Here is a 24,831-nt window from a genome sequence, read left to right as displayed (position 1 = left end):
CAGTGCCTCTGCTGCCAGGCTGTCGAACGCCTCCTCCTGGCGGGTGCAGAGCCTGTGTAACAGACATTTTTTGCCAGGGTAATTATTCCACTTTCCCACGTAACACTAGCTAACCTTGTTCCAGCATAGCTGCATTTATGCCAGATGCTTTGCTGACCCAGGATTTTGGGCCGGGCAGTGTCTGATTCTTTTCTCTCCAAGATGACGTATGGCTCTGGCACAACGCCCCAGTGCTGACCAAGCCTAATATTAAAATACAGAAGGGCTGTATTGCTACACTGCGATCCGCCGTGAGTAGAGGGCAGCAAGTAGGTTCAAATCCTCGGAAACAGATCCCTCTAGGAATCAGAAGGCAGTGTGCCTTTTCTGCTGCCTCCTTTGGGAGAGAAAGAAACAATTTCATACCTTCTTGTGAAGCAGGGAGTTAGTGGCTGTGACAACACACTGAAGACCAAAGGCATCAGATTTTAAAGAGACTATTAGACTCTTTAAATATAGACCAGTAAAATCTACTCATCAATGCTCACTGGGGGTTGCCTGTGGAAGTTACCTGCTAAATCATGAGTTTACTAAGTGTTTTGGGGAACTAAAATTGGCATAATTTTCAGCGTCATCCATATTAATCAAGAGAATAGACCACAGTCAAGATCAACTAAGGTGAAGGAAACATTTGTGTCTTTTCAAGACATCCTTTAGAGCAGACTTGGTCAATTGGCATCCAGGTAAAAGAAAAACATGTTAGCCTGTCAAGAAAAGACAGTGCTACTTCTGTTTGAGATGTAAACATTATTTCCCATTCATGTGGACTTTCATGCTTTCTGTCCTTTCTTCTGTTTTCGGAAATAAGAAGAATGTTAAAACGACAAAACAAAAGGAACTAGTGGTAGAAAACTTAAAGAAAAATGGATCATCTCTGGAAGAAATGGAGAGGGGCGATCTTCCTCTGCAAGACCTCGCTGCTCTGTGCAGAAGGCAGGTGGTTCCCATGTAGTGCCAATGTGCTAACACCATGAAAAGATTCCACTGGACGTCATGTCCAAGGATGGAGCATACACGAGTGCTAGAAGCTACAGAAATTGATACTGCTGCTAAAGGAATATCCTTAGCCCATATTATACTGTCGTAACCTGAAAGACGGACGTTTCCGTGATGTATTTAAATAAACAAAATCTCCAAACAATAGCACTTGGAACTATTTCAAGATCTGTACTGGAATGTATTTGGGTATTACCTGATGTCTGTTATTTTAATTCCAATAGGAAGTGTAGCTTAATGCAATGCTGAGGCAGATCAAGACTGGAAGATCTGGTTTCCAGCCAGATAACTAATATTTAAAGCCGTATTTTTTATCATCTTCTGTAGCTAGAGGCTCTGAAGTCTGGAAACAAAGAAGTCTCACAAACAAAAACAAGCTGTTCTTTGAAGGGTGGAAATAATGAACCTTTTCTCCTATGGGTTTATGTTCTATGCCCCATTCTTGCCCTCCTCGCTGTGTCACTGCAATGATCCCAGCTTCTGTCTCCTGCAATGCCACGTGCTCAGGCCTCCCCCCAGCCGACCCTCATCCCCTGCTGTCCAGCCCCTGGGTGAGGCGGGAGCAAGGCGAGCCGTACCTGGCTTCGAGGTGTTTGCTGGCCGGGCATCCGCCAGGCCAAACAGAACAGGTGAGACCAGTGACCACGCTGCAGCCACCTTTGATGCAAATTCCTGATTTAAATCTCTACCTTCTACTCAGACTTTGATTTTCTTCAGTAAGATGCTGAATTTCTCTGCCACCGCCCGGTAAGTTCGAAATCATTAGCAGAGAACTGGCAGACAGAGACTCAAACCTTTGTTTCTCTTAGAGACCAAGCTAAAAATACAAAATGCACCTAATCAAAGTAGTGATAATCTCCTCCTCCCCAGGTCTGAGCCCTGCTCTGATTGACTAGACAGTCTTTTAGGTGCAGGGCACGAGGAACACATTCTCTCATTGACTCTCACAGTTTGCTCTCTCTGAATACAAATGAAACCAAGTTCTGCAATATGACCGTCAGCTTCACCAACTTCTCATATGCCACATTTTGTGCGTTTTAGGGCCTGAACGTGACCCCTCAAAGGCAGGCAGTATCTCAGTCAGTTATACGTGATGTCACCTCTTGAAATTACTGTGATCACACAACGCATTTAATCAGTACAAAGTTTTGCCATTTCAGCCACCTTTCTTTGTAATGTATCTACTGGAGTAGAAAACATCACCCGAAAAAAATACTCTGCTTGGTTAACTCTTGCTTCCAAAAATGCTGAAGAGGTCTTGGAAGACTCTCTGTCACTGACGTTAGGAAAATCTTTCTACCTGTATCACCTATAATCGAAGCAGAACAGCCACGCTTAGCCCACCAAAGCTCTTTAACTCCAGCAAAACTCACAAGAAGGCAGGGCAGGGACACACGGGACCTCATTCCATCCACACCTTTCCTGTCACAGATGACCACATCACTCTTATGAAATCAGAAAGCTCCAATTCAAAAGACAGTTATTCTATTTTGAGTAACATTAATACATTTATTTAATTGTAATTTACTTTTCATTCATAAAAAGGACAAAGCACGGTCCTGCTCTACTCATTTGGAAAAAAAAAAAGATAAAAAGTAACTAAAAAAACAGTTCAATATTCATCAGTATCAAATAATAGTAATATCAAGTTTTCTGAAATATAAAGAAACAACAAATATGTCTATCTATATAAACTTTAATTAAGAACCTTGCGTTTTAAAGCAGATGATACATTAGTTAGTTTTTCTTGACAACAATTTGAAACTGAAGGTCCCAGTCAAATTTACACAATTACGTGAAACAGAAAAATCTCCAACTATCTGATCAGTATGTGAGACCTACCTCATCTGTGTTGCTGATTTAAAAAAAGAAGTGGCTTTCCTTCCCAGGTCATTTCCATGCAAAAACTAAACAGTTTTGCTTTTTACACCATGTATTAGAAAAGTAAAAGGCAGTCATGCATTTGGCAAAAGATTTAGTTCTGGTTGTAGTGTATATAAAAATGAGTCATACTGCAAAAGAACCAAACAAAATGAAACACAATAAAACACAATTTTTTTGTACAGAAGGCTTACAGCGTTTTAGTTTCTTATGTATGAAGACAGCTCATTTCTCTTTCAAATAATTATACGATTTATGAAACTCAGTAGTGTTTGACACTTTGACATTCCTCTATAGGGAAGTTACCACTTTCACCTATTTAAAAAATTTTCATCTTGTAACAAATAGTTAAACTGAAACAGTATTATTGATATTTCTTAATGAAGACTCTACACTTTTACATGTAAATATATAGTACAAAATTATACAAATAAAAGAAGGGGGTGTAAACTATTAATAGACCTATTCTTGCTTCATGTAAATATTATTATTACGGACCTCTACAGTATCAGTTCTAAAAAGATAAAATCTATTTCTAAGTAGCTAGCAAGGTTGTGCTAATAAAATATGATTCAAAGCTTATAATTCTTGAAGCATCAGACATTGCACTATTACTTGAGCCAGCTGATTCAGTATCACTGTGTTTCTTCAACATTCACACTCAAACTAATTCCCAGCACACCGTGGAAAATGAAAGGAATGTGCATTTCTTTAACAACTTAAAAAAACCAAACCAACCAACAAAAAACGCAACACTGAAACACTCTAGACACAGTCAGAACAAAAACATTCTCTATCTCTAATAGAGTTCCCATTTTGCAAAGGCCATAGTAAACATTTAGATTCGACTAACGGTTGGGCTCTGACTTTCATGTATTAGCACACAGTTGGATCATTCAGTACTCCATCAAATAGGGAGACGGTCTCAGAACTTTAAAACTCTTATTTACAACACTATGAACATTAGAATAATATCAAGTTCTTGAAAAAGCATATAATTCTCCCAAATGTACACCTTCACTACAGGAAGGTAACACCTGGTATGTGCAGCATAAAAATGTAAATATAATAATTTTTTTATTGTTTTTGCCATTTATTGTATCTCTTTTTCTTTTTTTTAATATTTTAAAACTTTTCACTTTAAAAAATAACATACGTTTCCTACCATTTCATGGTCCACTTGGCTGATCTTAACATGGACTCCATCTCCAAACTCCTAAGTGTTACATTGCTACCTTAATAATAATAATAGTAATAATACTAAACCAAAAACCAATACATTACGCTGCTTCCCTGAAAGCTGACATTTCACTCCTAAAATCAGCCACAACGACCATAACGGAATTTTTCAACAGAATTGTTTTAAGAAAAGAATATGGTAAATCTTGTGTCAGTGAAGTACAGGTAAATTCCTTTAAGCTGAGCATGCTACGCATGCCTCGGGTGTTCTGAACATCTTCAAAAATAAAAAATTCCTTGTCACTGACTTTTATTTCAAGTCCTTCAAATTCTATCCAATTGCCTCAAGAAATATAGCTCTAAAAAAATGAAATGTTTTTGCTTTGACTGTCTCTCTAAAAACCAGTAATCCCAATAAATGATGATGGGGCCATTCAAAAATATGCAGTACACAAAACATATAGGATAGTACAGACAGACGTAGTACTCTTACATTTATCACATACAATCAACATTTCAATCTCTATTATACTTCACAATTTGTTATTCAAGTTAAAGCACCTACGCATGGTGATTTTACTTTCACTGTACAGCCTATGTTATTGGGTTTTAACACTGTAACTTGCCCCATTGGACCGAATCATGCAACTGTCACAGATCAGCAGAAGTGTTTTATAAGGCATATTGGAACAAGTTAAAAATATTTCTTAGCCTTTCAAAAGTTGATTTACTTCATGAAGGAGTTCCTGGATGCCTCAGTCCTCTTAAAGTTCATAGGAAATTGGTAGGGTAATTTATTTTAAAGTGTAATTTATTTGGCTTAGGATGGTGCCACAGGAATCAAAAAGAGTCGTGGTCCTCATCTTCAAAGGGAGTCCTTTGTGTTAGGCGGAGGACAAGGTAAACCCAGCTACATTCAGAATCCCGAGCAGGCGAGGACACCCAGGGTAGGCACCACCAGGACCAGGAGCAGAGTCGGTACTCCAGCAGCGGCACCTGCACGTCGAACAGATAACAACACGGTGTTGGTCTTACTTCAGTATTACTCACGGCGGAGGGGAACAACCCTGGATGCGAGCAAGAACGCGGGGTACGAAGGCTGGAAAACCAGCTGGCGTATCTCAGCACAGCCCCTACCTGTATGGATAATCTGAAACGGACAAAGAGACTTGCTACAGTACAGCGGAGGACTCGCTCTTTTGTGCTGCAAGAGCTGTTTATGCAGCGTGTTTATACAAGCAGCAAGGCCATTCAGAACACATCAGTGTATTTTGATTTGGCTGGTCCAACAAGCTGGGAGGTTATACCAGGAGGTAAAAGGTCAAACTAAATATTTAAACATGTGAAAACAAAATTAATGGAGTCTTTGAAATGTGACGAAGCAAAGAGACACCTTTGGAAACATTAATGTTCATATGATCAGCAATAATCTGAGAGATGTCAAAGAGCCTGGTTGTTTGTTTACCTGCAGGTTACAAAGTCCAGATGGCTGACTTCTAGTAGTGTGGCATTTACACATTTACGTCTCTTAAAGTCACAAGGTTCTTTCTTAAACAAATATTTTAAGACAAAAAATATTAATTGACAGCTTACAAACTTTTCATGACTTGCTCTGGCAAACAGGCATAAGAATTGCTATTATGTTAAATGGCTTGTGTTGCCATGGTCCAGCTCCCTGTTAAGAAGCATCAGTATGAGAAAATGATCCAGTCAAACCGATACCGACTGACAGCCTGGCTGTCAGCCTTGGAGACGGGCCAAAGGAGCTGGAGAACAGCCTATGCTTTCATCGCATTGGGCTCGTCTAGGTCAGGATGGTAACGTGTAGGTGGGCAGTGCGGGACCCAGCTTACTGCTCGTCTTGCTGTTGGACACAGCCTAAGGACAGACGTGCTTGCAGCTGGCGGTGACAGTCCTGAGGAGCTGCTGGAACCGACCCACTGGACAGCTCTCCAGCAAATGTTCTTCTGAATGAGGAAAACCCAGACTGAAAAGGTAACACGCAAACCAAACAGCACAGATTTCAGCAGACAGCCCTGTTTTAGCTAACAACAGGCAAAGTATGACAAATTTCAAGTATTCTTTCATAGAATTTAAAGTCCCAAAAGAGCATTCATATTTTCTCATCAGACCTCTTGCAAGGACAAGTAAATCACATCATCTGGTCCAGCACCATGCAGGCTTCTAGAAGGACAGATCTGTAGGTTTTACATGTCTGCCTCAGAAGTTTCTGCATCGTTCAGGATAAATAAAGAGCTTAATTCTTCATTTTGTGTCTATCTCAAACCTCCTATTAATAAGTGCTTTATTAATTATGTTAGCAAAACAAGATCCCAAGTGTGAAAAAAATGCTGGTTTGAAGTGAGAATTTGGCCAAATAAATATTTGTAAGTTAACTTCAAGCATTTATTTCTTACAGTATTTCCTACCCACAATAATAAGGAGAAAGTAAGGAAATGAGATGGAAATGAAACTGACTGATAACAAAAAACATTTTTAATAAAATTTGTGGATTAAGTCCAAATCAGAAAACTCCATAGTTCACCAGCTCATCGGTTAGCTGTGGATATATGGAAGTGATAGTATTTAGTCATTTGTGGTTCCTACATAAGTAATTGCAGGGATTTTTTCTGATGGGGTTTTCACAATATGTCTCAATACACTGTGGGTTTGACTTCCTTCTGATCAGCATCTTCTCTGATGTACCATACATGTACTATTTGCAATTCCGAGATGAAAGCTTTGTCCCTCAAACAAGTCGTGCCTAAGGATGCTTCTCCTTTTTGCAGTCATTTAACTGAGTCTTCATCTGCAGTTCCCCATGTTCATAGCACTGTCTCCTTTCCTCATTTGGCTTTAAACAGCCCCACTCCAAACAACGGCAGTTTCAGGCAGCTGTTTGGAAAGCCAGTTGGGAGCATATCTCAAACTAGAGTGCTTAGTCTTCTTTCCTCACAACTGGCTTATTACAATACTTCCCACTAAATCCTGAGCATTGGTACGGTGGAACAATCATGTTCCACCAGATGTATAGTACATGTGTATCACTGGAGAGAGCTGGGTCTAAAGACACCTTTCATCCCAGAGCTCTCTCTCTAGAGCTCTTTCATCTCTAGAGCTCGCTCTCTAGCTCTCTCTCTAGAGAGCTCGCTCTCTAGTGTGAGCGCTCTCTCACACTCTCTCTAGGAGTATGTGCCCTCCCCATCCCAGGAACAGAAGAATGCTTACGAAGTGACCAAATACCACACGACAGGATGTGCCTACAGCTGTTCACATGCACTTAGGTACAGCTTGTCACCTACCAAATCATTTAACAAAAAGCGGACCATAAGCTACTAGCAAACAGAAGGCCTGACTTGTTTACAGTTGGCTTTTGGTAGTGAATTTAAGTGCTATTAGAAAGGCAGATCTGAAAGGCAGTGTCTCCTGACCCATGGATGAAGCTCTATGCAGATCCCATCAGGGATATATTCAGAAGACAGCCTCCAAGACGGAGACAACTATTTCCCCTCCTGTTTCTACCACAGAAGGTGGAAACAAGTATTTTTACATGATCCTGGTTTCTCCATTGTCCCACCAGGGAGAAAGTCCATAACATCTGCCAAGAAGCCAGAATTTTAGAGCTTTCCCCACAGAATTTATTTTCAATTTCAGCCATATTCCTCTTATTGTCCCCCTCCTTTCTAGGTCCACCACCCTACTCCTCCTGACTCTGGTCCTCACTCAAATCAAGTTTTTCTGCCGCTCCACTCTCTTCCCTGTCTCCCATACTAAACTCCACCCTTTTTCTCTTGCTTCTGATGCCTCAAAACTCTTCTCTGCTCCCATTCCCACCCCTTCCCCTACTGCTGTAGGGATGCTTTCTGAAGTCAAGATTTCTTCCTAAGTCCTTTCTGATATCCAAGCACTTAGAAAACCAAGACAAGAGACCTACCAATCCTTCTTCATCAGCTCAATTCAGCTGTAAAAAGTACATTTCTACGAATAGTACATTTTTCCACAGGAAGCAGTATATCCACCTCAGTGAACGATAAAATTAAGGAACATATTGGAAGACTGCTTTTGTAAGTATCCATTAAACAGAGGAATTTTATGCTTAAGATGAACATGAATGTATGTTCAAATATATTCTCATACATAACAACTGCAGATTTTGGCAACTGTGAAAGTACGGGGGTATATTTATCTGTACTTTTTAGTGATTTATGAGACACATTAATCTTTTCTGCAGTCTTTATCCCTAAATATCGAAGTAGTGGTTCTTAATGAATGAATAATAGCCATAGGAAAAAAAAATCCAGATTTTATATTTAAGAATATCCACAGAAAATGTATTCTGCCTTTGTCAGACCAGGATAATGCAGTTGGAAAGACACAACTAAACTCATATTTTGAATGCTTCTAATGAAGGAAAACATGAAAAAAAGTTTGCTGAGTGAAGTTAAATGATGAACAAGTATGAGAAAATTTTTATTTGCGTGTAACTATTCTACAAAGAGAAAGGAATAATAAATCTTCCCCTGAGATGTGCTCGCTGGCTCCAGAATTAATAGTTAGCAATCCACCCCATTACAGCAATTCCTTACAAGGTTTAGGCACCGTTGCAGAGACATGTATAACAGCTCTCCGCAATGAAGCAAATCCTACCCTTAGACAGCACATTAGCAGAATATTAGGAGGACAAATGCACATTGAACAGATTATCTCTTCTTTTTTCTTGTTAGATTACTGACCCACATGTCAGGAACCATATTTTACTTGAAACACCAGTCACCAGTGAATGACAGCCAGTACGCTCCTGCCGCTCATGAATGGAAATTAATGTAAGTTTTGCCTGAGTACAGACTACAAGATTTAATTCTGTGCAGTAATGCAATTGTGATCTGTCAGTTTTAACAATCTTTAAAAACTAGAGAAATGCCAGATAAAGACTTAATGAATGTGTACAAATAAACATGTGGATGTAAATTAAAACAGAAGGATTATTAAGCTCCTTCTGAAGTCTGGCCAGGTATGAGCTGGATGTATTTAGCACCTAAAGATTTACTGTCTCCTCAGTGTTATAATGTGTGATCTCTCCTCTCAACCAGCACCTTGTGTATCCAGTGTGCGTGCAATTGCAAACTACAGTCATCAAAGTCAAGGCCAAAACCAAATCAGTATCACGTGACCTAACTACCACTCAAATACACCATGTGTGGACTTCATATCAAGAGTCCTCATTTCTTTCCAATAAACAATGAAATGCACACCTTAAATTTGTTTTTTTCCAACAGCCCCAAGCAAAAGAAGTTGTGAAATCTTGTTATACTCCCATAGAGACCTTGCTACTGTCTGCTATAGAGTTCCTGTAGCTGATATTTTTAAGCCTAGGACTAAAGTATCTACAGAAACATCTACTCAGAATGTAGCTTAAAACTGAATACAATTTGTATGAGATGCATGCAGTTTACCTAACATTTTTCCCTGCCTCCTGTTCTCAGCAGCCTTTCTCACAAGTGGTTGTTTATCTGAGTAAATGAAGAGAACAACTGCTGGACGGATTTTTCTTCAACAAGATCTTTACATATCACAGGAACTCCTGGTAACGTCCCACTAATCCACAGCTTTCTATTCGTATTTTAAATTCTGTGTTGCCGTCTCAATCACATAAAGTCTAAGATGAAATATTTTACACTGCTGAATAGTGTAAAATATTTACACTATTTTACTGACATCTTCAACAGTATGCAACATTTTTCCAATTATATTCAAAAGTAATGAAATCAATTTAATGCCTAAATGAAACAGGTGTTAAAACAATTCAGATTTTGATGTATTTCCCAAGCCTTTGTAACAATTTGCTATTAAAAATACATCATTATTTTCTTTAAATGTTACTTATCTTTAAGATATGACACTTTTGGCCCTTTTCCCAGCATCAAGTATCTTTTTATACTGGATTGTAAAAAAAAAAATAATCGAGAGGCCTTTATAGAAATCTTACTTTCATCAGATCTGTGAACCAGGAAATTAGTTACTGGTCATCTGTGAAGCTGTCATACGTGAATAACTTCTCTTTCTCAATGGGAAAGTGTTTGTCCTGCCAACATACACAAACTTCAAGCTATTCCTCGGCTAATCATGAGCTGATCCTGTTGTGGCAAAACCCTTTCTCTGCTTTTGTTGTCAGGAAGGATTGTTCAAGAATTAATTTGTATTAAATGACATCAGTTTTCTTAGTTTCCAGGTACTGAACATTGAGGGGGATGTCTACGTGACTGTTCTAGTTTGAGAAGGAGTGTGTTTTTAAATAGGTATCTCAGCTGTCCCCTTTATTGGGGTTTATTTTGCACTGTGGAGCTGTCTTGGATACCCTGTGCCGGACCAGATTAGAGGTAGTCCAAAGTAAAACCTGACATGAGCATACGGTGTGGAGCTGGATCCTCAACACCGCTGTTTCTCTCTATAGATCCACTCCTCTCATGCTGCACAAATTGTTCAGGTAGATGCAGACTGGCTACATGAATGATACAGCTGCTGCAACACATTTTTCATGACGCAAGTTATCATACATTTAGTAAGAGTTATCATACATTTAATAAGAGTAAGGAAAAGAGAAATTTTTCTTACCAGGACTGGTACTTTATATAATTCATAAAGGATTTACGTTTGTAATGTAAATTTTGTAACTTCTTAAGAAATGAGTTGGCCTTTGTGTCTGTTTTGCAAAATAGATTTCTTTTTTCTGAAAGAATGGGCAAACTCCTACTCATTTTCCTGTAAATAATATTCTCCTTTTGGTTCAGGATCCAAGACTCATCTTCCATCAGGACTGTCTGTTTTTATAGCTCTTCTTTTTATTTTAAGAAAGGTAAATGCAAAGCCTTCTCATGTTCTGTTTCTCCTTGCTTCTAACTAAGCTCACCCACTTCTCTGCAAAAAAATTGAGCTGCCTGGAAAAAGAAGGGATTTTTTGCCTGCTCTGTTCTTTAGTTTCTTTAGCATCTACTGGGCTTTATTAGTATCTGTTTTTTGAGTGTTTTCATATGTACCCAAGTAGAACAGAAAAGCAGGAAGGGAGAAAATGTAATTTCTTCAGGTTAAACTAAACTGCATAAAATAAGTGGGTGAGTTTGTAGTTCTGTCAACTGGCTTTTGAAAAGAAATTCCACTTATCCCAGCTGGAAATATTGTTTTCATGAAAGACTACTGCAAAAGATGGGTAGTATCAGCTGACATGATTTAAATTCTGCTATCCCTATTCATGGTAAATGGAAAATAACTGAACTAATTAGAATATGCTTATCTTGCATCACTGGCATCATTGCTAAGTCATGGGTCCAACTTTCCCTTGTCTAGGAATACCTTTGCTTGGGCACGAGGAAATTTTCCTTTTGCCTGTGCCATAAACCTTTCAAGAAAGGCGCTGTGGAGTAATTCACAACCCTGTGAATTACTGTTCTGCAGCAGAGTAGATGTATAGGATGACAATAATGCTGTCTGTGCATCTGCCCATGCTTTGTGCCATGTTAATAAGGTTTGCTGTGCACCTGCGGAACAGCTTTAAACCTATTGTAAGAAAAAGAGAGAGAACTTTAAAAACATATTTGAAGGGCTGCTGATGGTCTGGGTGGTTTGTCCACCCCGCCATGCTAAGTCTGTCTGCTCCTACTTGAAAATCCATATGCCAGAGCCAAGTAAACATTTTGGTTTGTTCTGGCAATGGCACCTGGTGTGTTGGCAGTGTTGGCAGGCAGCTGTGGGGGCTTCTTTGCCATTCACTCTGGCCCTGCTACAGACCTGGGCTGCCAAAATGAAAAGATGTCTTGGACTCTGAGGAAAATGAGGTAATTTTCAGTCAGTGGGCTACTACTTCACTATCCAAAAATGTAAATTATTTCTCAGCTACTTCTTCCCCTTCACATTATTACTGTTCATTACGTATTCTTTTGCATGGAGAGTTAAGTAGAAGACCACAGGTAATATTTTTAAAGGTACTCTTTTAAAGCAGTATACTCAACAAATAGTAGCAAGAACAATCTATGGGGGTTCTTCTGTGACCCAGGCAACAGTTGTAGTTGTACTTCACAGGCATTTTTTGAGTTTCAAGATTGCTTATATGACCTAAAGGCTTGTCATACCTCTCAGCATCTGCCCTGTCTCCCCAGCTGCGAGCAGTCACTCCAGACAAACTGGCTCACCAGCAGCACCAGGAGTACTGCCAGGCCAAGTAAGGCTGAATCATGTGCTCAGCTAGGACGAGGTGTTCACTGCTGGAAACTGCCTGCTGAAGCAGCAGGAGGAGCTTGGAGCGAGTTTCAGTAGCTTGCCCCTATAGAAAAGCTTATCTGTAATTACACTGATTGTCTGGTGTGGCAAAACACTTGGCTGTGAATGTTCCCACATAAATGTAGTCTGCATTGCCTCAGAAATTATGGTTGGTAGTCATTCAGAGGAATTCGATCATCCTCTGAGAGAGTCATCGACAGGTTTTTCGCCAAAAAGGGATAATTTGTCAGGAAAAAAATGGGAGGCCAGAAGAGAAAGTTTCATTGTAGCCCTGAAAAGAAGAAACAGGACAGTTCTTCTTTGGCCAGCTGGCATGTCTGGGGATTTCTGAGTAAGGAACCTGCTCCTCCTTGTTCAATAAAATAGGAATTTGTGAATGTTTTTTTACAAATAAATTCACCCCAAGTATACACCAGATGTGTCACTCCTTTTCACTTGCAAATAGTCCACATTTAAACAACCACATGGTACAATGGGCAAACAGTAGAAAGTCTTCAGGTGCAAAATGGTGGTGAATTAATGGGAAAAATACTATAGTTTTGGAATTTCTGTGTTCTTGGGAACAAATGTGGCACGTATAAATGCTGAGGTACATTAAAAGCCTGCCTTAAAAACCTTCATCTTTCAGCCTGGAAGCCTGGCTCACACATCAGAAGATGAAGAAGGATGCCCTCAGCTTCTACAAGAGCAGAAGCGCCCAGTCTCAACGGGCTGGATGACAGTGCTTGCTTCATGGCAGGGGAAGGCCACGATCCCTCGGCAGCACACGAGACTTCCATAGCACGTATAGTACAGCGCAGGTCTCATGCTCATGAAACTGGCCATGTGCTACACAGTCTTCATGTACAGGTAAGTCCCATCACCACGCAGCCCTTGAGAAAGAGGGAAGTGCAGGGCAGCCTCCCTCCCTCTGCTCCCTGAGCACAGCAGCACAGCGAGCAGGGAGACGAACAGCGGGAACAGGACTCACCCAGGGCTGGGGAGCAACATGGCAAACATGCAGCAGAATCAACTAGTGGACTGAGAAGCAGCAAAGAAAATAAGTTAGTCCAACAAACCAGCTCAGCTTAAATTTGGCCTTGCTATTCAGCAAGGCAGAAAAAAATCTTAAATTGGGTATGAAAGTTACTGCAGAAAGGAAGAAAGCAAACAGCTAGCCTAGCATGTGCCTCCCCAGAGCAAGATAATGTAATTTTTACTCATAAGGATATACTTTGAAGAAATGGGTGCTGTTAAACCAGAAAGGTCAATACAATTTTCCAAGGTAGCTGGATAGCAGGATCTCTGGTAAAGAAGACAGATAGGAATAGGAGGATAAAGCATCTTAGAGGGCTGCATAGGCTGCATAAACCAGAGAAAAGGTTTATGGTAGCGGGATAGCAGGCTCTCTGGAAAAGAAGACAGATAGGAATAGGCAGGATAAAGCATCTCAGAGGGCTGCATAAACCAGAGAAAAGGTACACACACTGGTTAATACGGAACCTTTACTGGGAACACTCCAATTTGCCCAGTTCCAAACAAAGGTAAAATAAAAGGAGAAACAGATTAAGGTAGAAACTAGCAAGAACACACAAAAAAACAAGAGCAGGGGGTTAGTGTAGAAATTGTTCCTAGTTTGATACATTTGTTGGCAACTCCATTTGACTAACAAAGTAATTTTCAGATTGTGAGGACTTTGCAGGTGCATGCAGAAAAGGCTGTGATTAGTACCACATTCCCCTCCAGCTGAGCACATCATTTTACATTTTAGTGTCCTGATACAGAAGTACTAACAGCCATTGTAACTGAGTGCAAATGCTTCCTTTAAAGCCAGATAAAGCTTTTTACCTCCACACTGTGTAACGTCAGAAAAAGATGTGAAACAACCCATCACTGGATTCTATTATTATACAAAATAATAACTTAGAAATTCATTAAATACTTGTTTTATAGAGAGAGAGACAAAATGTTCTCATGTAGAGGTAAATGAGGGAAACTTTTTTTTACAGATAATACCTAAATGAGCCAGTAGTGCCTAAACCCATCTTTAAACAGCTGCTCATCTGTTCAGATGAGTGACTTATACTGCCACATTAAATTCTACATTTCACTTACTTCTACTCTGCAGTATTAGAAAAAAAATGCTGTTACAGAATTTAAGCACAGAAAGGATCGTTATGTTTTTTAATATATATCCTATATCATCTAAATATTGCCTCAAATACAATACGGTTTAAGTAGCCTTTTACTTAGTTTCTCTTGTACTGAGCCCAGGCAGATGGATTTTTCTAAAACACACCTTCTAAAATGGCTTGCAGCCTTGGTTTAAAAACACCAGGAGTTGAAAAGCAAAAAATCAAGCAGATTTTTGTGCTTCTGGAGAAGAAATTTTCAAATTGATCTTCTGTTAGAATTTCTCTCCTGATAAAGTTCTTACTTCAGCCACTCTATAGCTAGAGCCACAAGCACCAAATCTGATACTCTGAAACATTCACATGAACTTAGATGAAGGATCCTTCTGACATTTCCTACTTTGACAGAAGTAATATTCCTCCTTCTCTTCCCGCTGGCTTAATATAATTGTGTTGAACAGGCACAGAAGACAGACCAGGTAGCACTCTTCCAATGCCTACTTCTAAGAACCCTGTTGTCAACTCTCCATCTATTGCTTCTATGAACAGGCTTTAAAAAAATGGTGAAAGCAACATATATGGTATTAATCTTTAAAGGCAAGAACATTTTGACATTGAAGTCCTTCAAGTATTCTGAAAAAGGCACGGAGAATTTCAGTATGTAATGAGAGGTACTATTTAATATATCTGTGTAAAGAAGGCAAAAATACACACAAGTATTTCCTATATGGTCACTGGCACTTTAATGATATGTTTGAGTTAGCACATATGTGATTTTATCTGCTCTTTATATCTGTAGTACCAAATAAATCTATTTATACATGAATACAAACCTGCCAAATAATCACAGTACAAACTGTGCTTCTGATGAAACATTTATCATTTAATGTACTGTCAGTAGATCTGAAGTTCGGAAGTTATACAGTTCGCAGGAGCACAAAACGCCTGGTTGTACCTGGTTGTACCTCTGGGGCTGTCTAGTCTGACCTCCCACTCATATCAGGACTGTCGCCAACATTGGATGTTGTCAGCTGCAGCTTTGCCTAGCTGAGTCACAGAAATCTCCAAAGATGAAAACTGCACAGCCTCTGGATAACCTGCTCCAGTGCTGCACTGCCCTCTGGGTGAAATTTTTCCTAATGTCCAGCCTGAACCTCCCAAATCGCAATTTCTGGCTGCTGCCCTGTATTATATCATCTGCCATTATCAAGACTTTGGATTCATCACCTTTGTAACCACTCTTTATACAGTTCTGTACTTCTGTTAGATCACCCCTCTCCACCACACTAAACCTTGGTGTTTATTAAAGGAACTAGACTCTGTGATACTTCCTTAATACTAAAGAGCTGTGCACCTTCCTTACTACCAGAGTTTTTCTGAAGTCCCTTGGGCTTTGCCACTGAAGTAACTGGAAAATTATCACTGCTGCCTTTGTCAGAGAATCACTGGGTTTTGTTCTCTTAAAAGAGAGGTTTCATCAAAAGGTGTGTTACAGCAGGTGTCTAACCTAGCACTTCTGAATCACTCTCCTCGCTAAGAAAAGGAGTCTGGCTAGGTTAGGTGCATAAAACTGAGAGGTATGAGCATGCCACCACTCCAAGGCACCCATAAAAAGTAAGAGAGATTGTTAACTGCTGAACTGAAAAATACCACAAGGATTTGAATAATGCAGTTCCACGGCTTGCTACTGAAAATTAAAACACGTAAGAATTGTCATGACTAGAAAGTATTCCCTTCTTCATTCCTTCACCCCTGTGATCACGTCTACAATTCTGTCTAGATTATTAAGGAGAAAAAATTAATGAGATGAGTCTTCCAAAAATTACTTTAAATCACTCTAAACACTGCTTTGATTTCTCAAAACAATTAAAAATACTGTATAAATATTGTTCAATAGTTAAATGTCCTACCAAGAGGTGAAAGCAGAATATGCATTTGTATTAAATTAAATCATTATGCATCAAAGGGATTACACTATTAAAGCAAAATACTAATCTTGACATTCACTCTATGAGCTATGTGATTTTTTCTGTGATATTCTTTTTTGCTATGTTGCTACATTTAAGCATAAGAGAGCTAAATAATTATCTTTTGGATTTTTTCCATCTTCTTCTAATGGTAGAGTACAATGAATATAAAATACCACGCATTTTGTTTCATAAAAGTGAAGGAGTATAGTGTTCCTGTGTTGGTGTAATAAAAAACCTGAAAGTACCTGTATGATATACCTCAACAACTGGATAAATTAATGGAGAAGAATAGTTCAGCCAAACTGAATTTGAATGTCAGACCTTTAATTCATGGATGAATTGATGGTCCTACCTAAACAGTGGCAATCAAAACCTTGCTTAAAAAAGGTATTTCTAACTGCACAGTGAACCAAAATTTATTTTTCTTCTTCTCCTTAAACATTTTAAAAGTCAGTCATTGTTTGGTGGGTAACATCCAAACTGCTGAAAACAGTAAAGAAAATATTTAAGGGTTTCAGAAGAAGAACAAATCCTTTGTCCATCAACTAAATATTATTCAGGCATTTCATAGTACACCAACTAAATATTATTCAGGCATTTCATAGTACACTTTTCTGAAGCTGGGAGTATAGGGTCAGCTTTAGGGAGTCACACCAAAGGCCTATGTAGCTCAGGATGCACTCCAACTCAGGATCCAACAGTGGTCTGTAACAGATGCAGTGGAAAGGAAAAACAAAATCATGGCATGCAGAATATGACTTTCCTCTTATATTCTCTCCCACTTGAGTTGAAGTAGCTCCTGAGCTACTTTGTAGCTTCTGTTCAGTAGCTCCTGAGTCAAAGCCTGAATATAGGACATAGTTTTAAATAAAGGCTGATAGACCAAGCCTCTATTTATAAATTTGTCCTGCACAACATCCTGTCACAGGAAGTTCCACAATTTAATTTTGTGCCATGCAAAAGAGTATTACTTTGATAGTTTTCAATCTGCTGCCTGCTAATTTTACTGAGTACCTTCATTCTCATAATGTGAAGAAAAGTGAATAATCTTTTCCTACTTACCTCTTCCTATTGTTCATGACTACCTTACTAGCCATCCTTACTCTAGCTGAAGGCTCCTTGCCTCTCTCGCCCACCTCACTCAGAATTCACTCCATAGCTGCTGTACCCTCACTGATTTTCTCTATACTTTTACAGTATCTTTCTTTAGTATCTTTTAGTATCTTCAGTATCTTTACTTTCTGAGATCCAACAAGAATGTATGTTTTCCGTGACAGTCACACCTTCCTATAGCGTTCTTGCAAGCTTGGGGATAGCCAGCAAAACCTCCAACATGTAACAAATTAAAACTTGTAACAAGGTATATGAAGTTGCCATAGATTTCTTTTTTGCTCATGTTTAAAGGCACTGCAGAGTTCTCATGCCTTTGTATGATCGAGCAATAGCCCTCAGCGGGGATTTTGCAGGCAATTCCCAAGCTCACACAGACAGGCATGTAGCAACTCAGACTGAAGATGAAAGCAGGAGGAAGTTACACGGTCCTTTTCAAGACAGTGGCCACTTTTTCTGTTTTCTGATGTATAGCAACTGTGGATTCCTGTCTTGTCAGTATTCTCTGATAATGAGTAACTTATCCTGCTCTTGTTTTGTGTGATATTGTTCTCTTAAACCTCTGTTGTGTTCTAAATCCATGTGCACACACATCCAATTTCTAGCCATAAAGCCTGTCAACCACCACTGCACAGCTTAGTTACGAGCCTTATGGCTAAAAATGAAATTTTGTTGTATCCACACTTCATGTGTATACAGGCTTTCCCATATAAATAAATAGAAATGACAAAATAAACAGCATTGGGGTTATCATAGGATAAAGCAGACTAAGAAAATGTAACTAGATATGAAAACATTTCTGCGGTCTGTCCTACTGTTGAGTTTGAATACAAGAAAAAGAGAAGAAATTGAAATTAAGGAGAATATGGCTTTTCAAGAAAATGCTTGTTCTAGCCCTGAATATGTTGTAATGCTTGGAATTGTCAAACCTTAGTTGTCAATGTAAGTCTTGAAAGGAGGCAGTACCAATAAATTAGAACTCTGATGAAATGAAATCTGATGATGAAGGAAAATCAAGAGGAAATACCAGAGAACTGAGTATGTTGTTTTAGACAGATTTATGTACCAGGTTAGAGGCTATTCTGAGTATTTTCTACTTAATTTTCAAGCCATGAGACAACAGCCAAATGCGTTGTGAAAATTACAGTTCTTGTAGAGGAGAGCTCTTTTGAAAATGTATTTTTAGTTTAGTAGAAGCTTTTTGTTACACTCCAGTCACAGATACATAATAAGTTCCAAGATCAGTAACAGGACTGTCATGTCAGTTAGAGGACTGTTTCCATAAGCATTCCTTATGATTTTTACCTGTGTTCTCCTCTTTTCTTATTACTACAACCATCTTTGCAACAGATGGACATTTTCAAAGTATGATCAAAAGATTTTGATTATACCACATGAAAAGTGAATGATCACCTGATTTACTTGGTACTAATATGTGCAATAAATATTAATGTCCCCTTTAAATAATAATAAAAAGAGAAATTAAAATAGAAAATAATTAAAAGGTTTGTATGAGTTACTACGGACAAAAATTTTGCATTTTCCTTTGAAAAAGCTATGCTTCAAAGTAAATACTTTTTCAGGATCCTAAAACATGCCTCTGGCAAATGGAATTCATATGTCTATATATATGTGTGCAGTGAACACAGAGAAGCTGTAATTTTGTTCTCTTGCTATAAGCATATACAATACATAAATTATTCTTTGTCCATGTCACTATTTAAACTGAGACGTTAACCTGATTTCATATTTGAAGGTGAAGGTGCACGGTATCTTCATTTTTTCACAACATTTTCCCAAATCAGAAGTTACCATCCCCTCTCCCCCACCCTGGATGCAATTTTAAAATTTGAGAGCTTGATTCTATTTTTCCTTACTCTGGCATAAATTAATTGCACTGAGGCCAGTGCAGTTACACAAGTCAAGTGAGAAAAGAACCAAGCACCATATGGTTTTAGTTCCTACTGATTGCAAGATTGCTTTGATTACATTAATATTAGCATTATGACAAAGCACCGCAATCCAAAAAGCATGGAGGAGACAGAAAAAATATCTCAGCCTTTAATATATTTCAAAGAAAACAGATAACCCTGTTATTAGCCACTGAAACAGACTCCTTTGGTTAAACAAATAGTTCCAACCTTCAACTGGTTGTTGTATCTCAAGAATGACTTTTAAATTGTGTAGCGCATTAATTTACTATAATGGGCTTGAAAAATATCCCCAAACCCCTAACTGTACAACAGGCACTGGCTAATAAAATATAACAGTTCATGACTGTATTTTACACTGATTATAGCTGTATGATGAAATGCAGCTCAGCATATACACAGTGAGTGATTTTATGATAGGCACTTATATTTCAAGATGTTCACTAAAACGAAATGCATGTGAGATGGCTGTGTTTGGTAAACTTCCTTTAGATCATTCTCAACTAAAACACTGTACCCCACAGGAAGCTGACTGGTTATATGAGAGCAAAGTTGCTGCAGGACGTTTGCCTCCCTCTTCAGCATGTGTCTGGGTTTTCTGTGAGAAGGAAGAGGATGAGGAAAACATAAAAGATAGTTTCTCCATTAGACAAGGGGTTGAGCTAGAAACAACATATATTTCTAGTTTCTTTTACATTTGACTTTCAAATGTAACTTTTGTTAGTTCAAACGTGCCGTATTTTTAATACCTAAGTTAAGACCTCAGGGCCAGTCCGGGTTCCTGAACTAGATGTTCTTGTACTTAAACCTAATTCAGACCTAATTCAGCAAGTGCTAAGAATTGCTCAGAGTACATCTACAATAGGCTGACAACACGGTCAACACAGCAACAGCAGCCACACAAATCAAGGAAATGGTTTTGGTTTGCAAAAGGGTGCAATTCATATGCCTGAAATATAGGCCAAAAGATGTCTTCTGATGTCCTGTCTGGCCTCCTGTTGCTGATCCAGAAGACCTCAGGTCGCCTGTAGATCATGTCATGCCTGCCAGCATTGCGTGGATGTCCCTGGTAATCTGGGGCATCTCAAATGCTGCAGGCTTTGTTTAAGCTTCTTGAAATTACATGCTAGATGACAACTGATTATAATGGGAGCTTAGACACCTAACTCAGGTGAATTATGTAGACTACTTTGGATTTGATACCCAATGAACAACAGGAAAACACCAATCTGGAAGACATATAGGTTTTCTAGACATTCCTCTTTCTTCGGTGCAGCCTTCCAGTTTGCTTAAGATTTGGTCATGCCTGGTCAGCATCCACGCTATTTTGAACCCCTGCCCTAGTTGCTTAAATCTCCCCATTTGCTTATGCAGGAAATTAATTTGGTTTGCAAACTCTAGAATCAGATGCCTAAAGGTCAAGTAAGGCAATGGTCCTCTCTGAATCTGATAAGATGCCTTACATTTTGCCTTAGCTATTGTTTACATCTCTCTGTAAATACGTAAGTTCCATTTTGGCCAGCTGACCACGAGAACACACATTCCTATCAAACTAGGTCTTCTTTTCTTTGCAAGTGTCTGAGAAAAATCATCATTATTTAAAAGCTTCTTATCACTCTATCACCCTTTTTGGGCAATTATTCTAAACCCTGTTGCACTACTGGAGAATTTCCTTAAGAATAAAAATTAGCAGACATAATTTGCCATGTGTAGGTGTTAAAACTACACCTTCATTCTGCTCTTTGGAAAAAGCATGGTTTGAGCCCAGAAATAGCCTGAAATGCTTGCCCAATTCTCTATATAGTGTGTATTCCAAAGAGATTACCCTGCCTTTTGTCTCCTTTTCAATCTCCTTTCCTAAACTGAGTCTAGGGAAAGCTGTCTTTATCTAGGCCACCAGAGGCACAGTCCCTCTCTGTCTAGCTGGGGTATGGTAGAAGTTGTGGCTGAAAACTTGGCTGCAGTGTGGAAGACAGAGCAATACAAAACTCTGCAACTAGCATTTATAGAGTGCTAACTCTCCCAGAGGTGCTAACTCTGTATGGGCATGCTTGGGGCAGGCCTCACTGGCAAGACTGATCAGCTTGCGCTCAACGTTGTACTGACATGATGGTTCTGCTTCCAGCCTGGGAAGTAATCTGTCTGCTGCTACCTAAAGGGTCTTTGCACCACACTGATGATAGATGATAATATATGTATGATAAATATAAAAATGACCTAAGACATGTCCTAAAGGTAGCAGTTGCTTCAATTGCTATTGTAATTCATAAAATATGTTAAAAGTGATTCACCCAGAGTGTGATAATATAATGCAATGTATTACAGCTTTTGCAAAGTGGTTGACTTAGTACCCCAAGACATTCTCATAGAAAAAGGTACACACAATTAACAGAGTGTATGCTAAATGGATTAAGAATTCAGTCAATGGCAGATTTCAAGACACAGTTATTGAAGAATGGTCACTGAATTTCTAGTGTAATTCCACAGTGAACAGTAATAGGCTGAACGCAATCCAATAATTTTCATCAAAACCAGAAGCAAACAGCTAAGGAACTGTGTACATGAACCAAAATGGCAAAGTAGTAAAGAGTGATGACAACAACACATTCATACAGAAATCCAGACAGCATGGGAACTTAAGCCATTCAAACCAACGGTGCTTCGTCATAGCCACATGCAAAATTATACACTAAGGAAAAAAGAGACATGCCACAGAGATCAGGATGGGACACTGTATCCTGGAAAGCAAGGACTCCAGGGGGATTTAGAGCTGGTGTTGGAGAGACAAGATGAACACCTTTTATAGCCCAGTGCAAGGAAATAAATGGCTAATGAAAGCCTTTCATGAATAGTGCTGGGAGTAGTAAGTGTAACTCTGCAGACAGCAGAGTTGAAACACTGCATATAGTTATAGTGTCTACAGTCCTAAAGGAATTCTCAGAAGTTGGAGAGGTGAAGAGAAGAGCTGTCGAAATTATTTAAGACGTGAAGAAAATGTTATCACAGAGAAATTCAAGGTGCTCAGTCTGTTTAGCATTTGATCAGTCACTTGACTGATATATATGCATTTCTTAATGGGGAGAACATATCAGGCACAAAAAGACTCTTTAATCTAGACAAAGGTTATAAAAGGAAACAATGGCCAGACCCCAAAACCAGATAAATATAGATTAAAAATTAGGCAAAAAAAATGTCAACAATACAGGTGATTAATCATGAGAACAAAGTATCCGAGAGGATCTTTGTTCCATCCAGAGGATGGGTCCTCCACCTCTAGATTCCATTTGATGAAGACTGGAATAGATGCTTCATACAAACAAAAATGGTGTTCATACAAACAAAAACAATACCCATGAGTTCACACTAGCTGATATGTCCGTATTATTGAAAACCAGCAGATCGGAGGTCCACTCCTTCAGGAATGGGCAGCTTTTCTCACAGTGCACAGATAATATGGCGTAGGCATTGCTTTTTTTAAAATACACAATAATGGTTGCATTGACTATGTGACAAGATACTGTTGATGTTTAATCCTTACTATTCCCCAAGTTCATTTTTTAATTAAAAAGACAAGAATACAATGACAGTGTTTAAATCATAACCTTGCAAAGACACTATCCAAGTCCTTGATGTTTATTCATATGTTCTCCTTCATACACTGTGCGCTAAGGCACTACTTAAATTACAAAACTAACAAGAAACAGATGTGCAGACCATGTCTGAGTTCGTAGATAGAATCAACACTGAGTAGAAGTTGAATCAGCCTGATCCACGCAAGCTCCCTTCCCCTCTTTACAAATCATCCAGACCACTCTCAACCTGAGCATGCTGCATTTCTCATTGCTTATTCATCTGCATGTGCCACAGCTTCCCTTGTCTCCCGAAAAGTGGAACTTCCCTAGCAATTGGTCTGTGGACCACTGTGGACAACCTACTTTTCTTTGTTACTTTCTCTCTTAGTGGCAGTTGACAAAGGAATGAGATACAGAGGCAACAGGTACTAGGAACTATAGGATTATTGCAAGCTGACATCTTGAGCCTGAGGCCTGCACCATGTAGTTATGCTTATAGGACACTACTAAAAGTGGTAGCCTAACTGGGGGCACCAGTAGAAACAGTTTGATTTTTGGAAGATTGGCAGTGCTTCCGGGATTGAGCTGGACTGCTGCTGAAGTGTCCTGTGTGCATTACGAGTCTTCAGAAAGATTTTAAGATAAACCCTAATTCTCAGTGCAGTCACTGCTGAAGAGCTACCTCTCCAATTTTGGATGGGAATGGTGTGCCCATCTCTGGATAGTGCGCAAGAGGAAAGTATTCAGTCCAAGATCTCCAAGGAGTGTGGGAAAGAAGAAAGGAAGTTATCTGCTCACCTGAAATTTTTATTTGAGCTACTTCTCCATCTCCTCCTTCACTGTGTGCTCGGACCTCAACAACATATTCACCATCACTGGGGACTGGGACCTCTATTGTGTGCTTTCCAGTTGAAAACAACTTGCCTTCATGTTGTCCATCTGGTCTATACAGTATCTAGGAAAGTCATAGTAAGTATAGTTACTGAAATGCTACATTTCCATGAAAACAGTTACTTATATACAGTGTGTAAATTAAAAAGTATTAGGTTTTCATTTATATATGAAACCTGTATATATCAAAACTTAGTGGCAGATACTACTTTTTCCATTTTTACGTAGGGTGAATCTAGACAGGTTGCTTCCTCATTGTTTTTCTGTTATAAAATTATGCCACCTTTTGAAAAATAATTTCAGCCCCTACATTCAAAATAAGCAATTAAATGATGAAGGATAATAATGCAGGGTGGCAATGAGCATCAAATAAAAATCTCAGAACTCAATTGGGCCTTCTGACATAAGATTTATTACCATTTTCATAAATGAAACAATTATTAATTTTATTATTAACTCTCAGTGCTGTTATACTATTGCAAATTCGATGGTATATGTCTTGTGGGACCTTTAGAAAAGATCTCTACTCTTTCTGGAATCATCTCTGTGAAACGTTTTCAGCAATTCCCAGGAAGCAGTTCAACTCCTCAAGCAAAATTTGTACATGTAGAGCATGACACTAATTTTCTTACTATCAAGCAAGCAGCAAAGTTAAACAGGAATTAATTTTTTAAGCTTTCTATACAGCCTATAGTTAGTATATACACTTGCTCTAGTTATACAGTAATTGCATCTAACGAGGTTAAGTGTCCCTTCTCTTCCTCTACCTTCCCAGACCTTGTGTTCCAGGAACTGTAGTTCCCATGGAGGTGGGAAAGGAAAGCTGGAACAATGCATACTGGTATAAGGAAAAACTATTAAAGTGTACATTTTTTTTCAG

General features: G+C 38.9%; 1 protein-coding gene across 1 annotated transcript in view; it reads right to left on the bottom strand.

Annotated features, from left to right (window-relative positions):
* Nucleotides 1-2,715: 2,715 nt before the first annotated feature.
* CNTN1 (contactin 1) overlaps nt 2,716-24,831 on the bottom strand; it is a 271,298-nt gene continuing 249,182 nt past the window's right edge. Inside the window, exons 23-24 of the mRNA XM_076331302.1 lie at nt 23,859-24,015; nt 2,716-5,091 (exon numbers count right to left, since the gene is read on the bottom strand). Coding sequence (XP_076187417.1) covers nt 5,012-5,091; nt 23,859-24,015 — 237 coding nt within the window. The 3' untranslated portion in view covers nt 2,716-5,011. The remainder of the gene's footprint in view (nt 5,092-23,858; nt 24,016-24,831) is intronic.

Source organism: Aptenodytes patagonicus, chromosome 1 (assembly GCF_965638725.1).
Source record: "Aptenodytes patagonicus chromosome 1, bAptPat1.pri.cur, whole genome shotgun sequence".
Lineage (NCBI taxonomy): Eukaryota > Metazoa > Chordata > Aves > Sphenisciformes > Spheniscidae > Aptenodytes > Aptenodytes patagonicus.
Note: the sequence above shows the minus strand (reverse complement) of the source record. Positions and strands in the feature narration are given on the sequence as shown.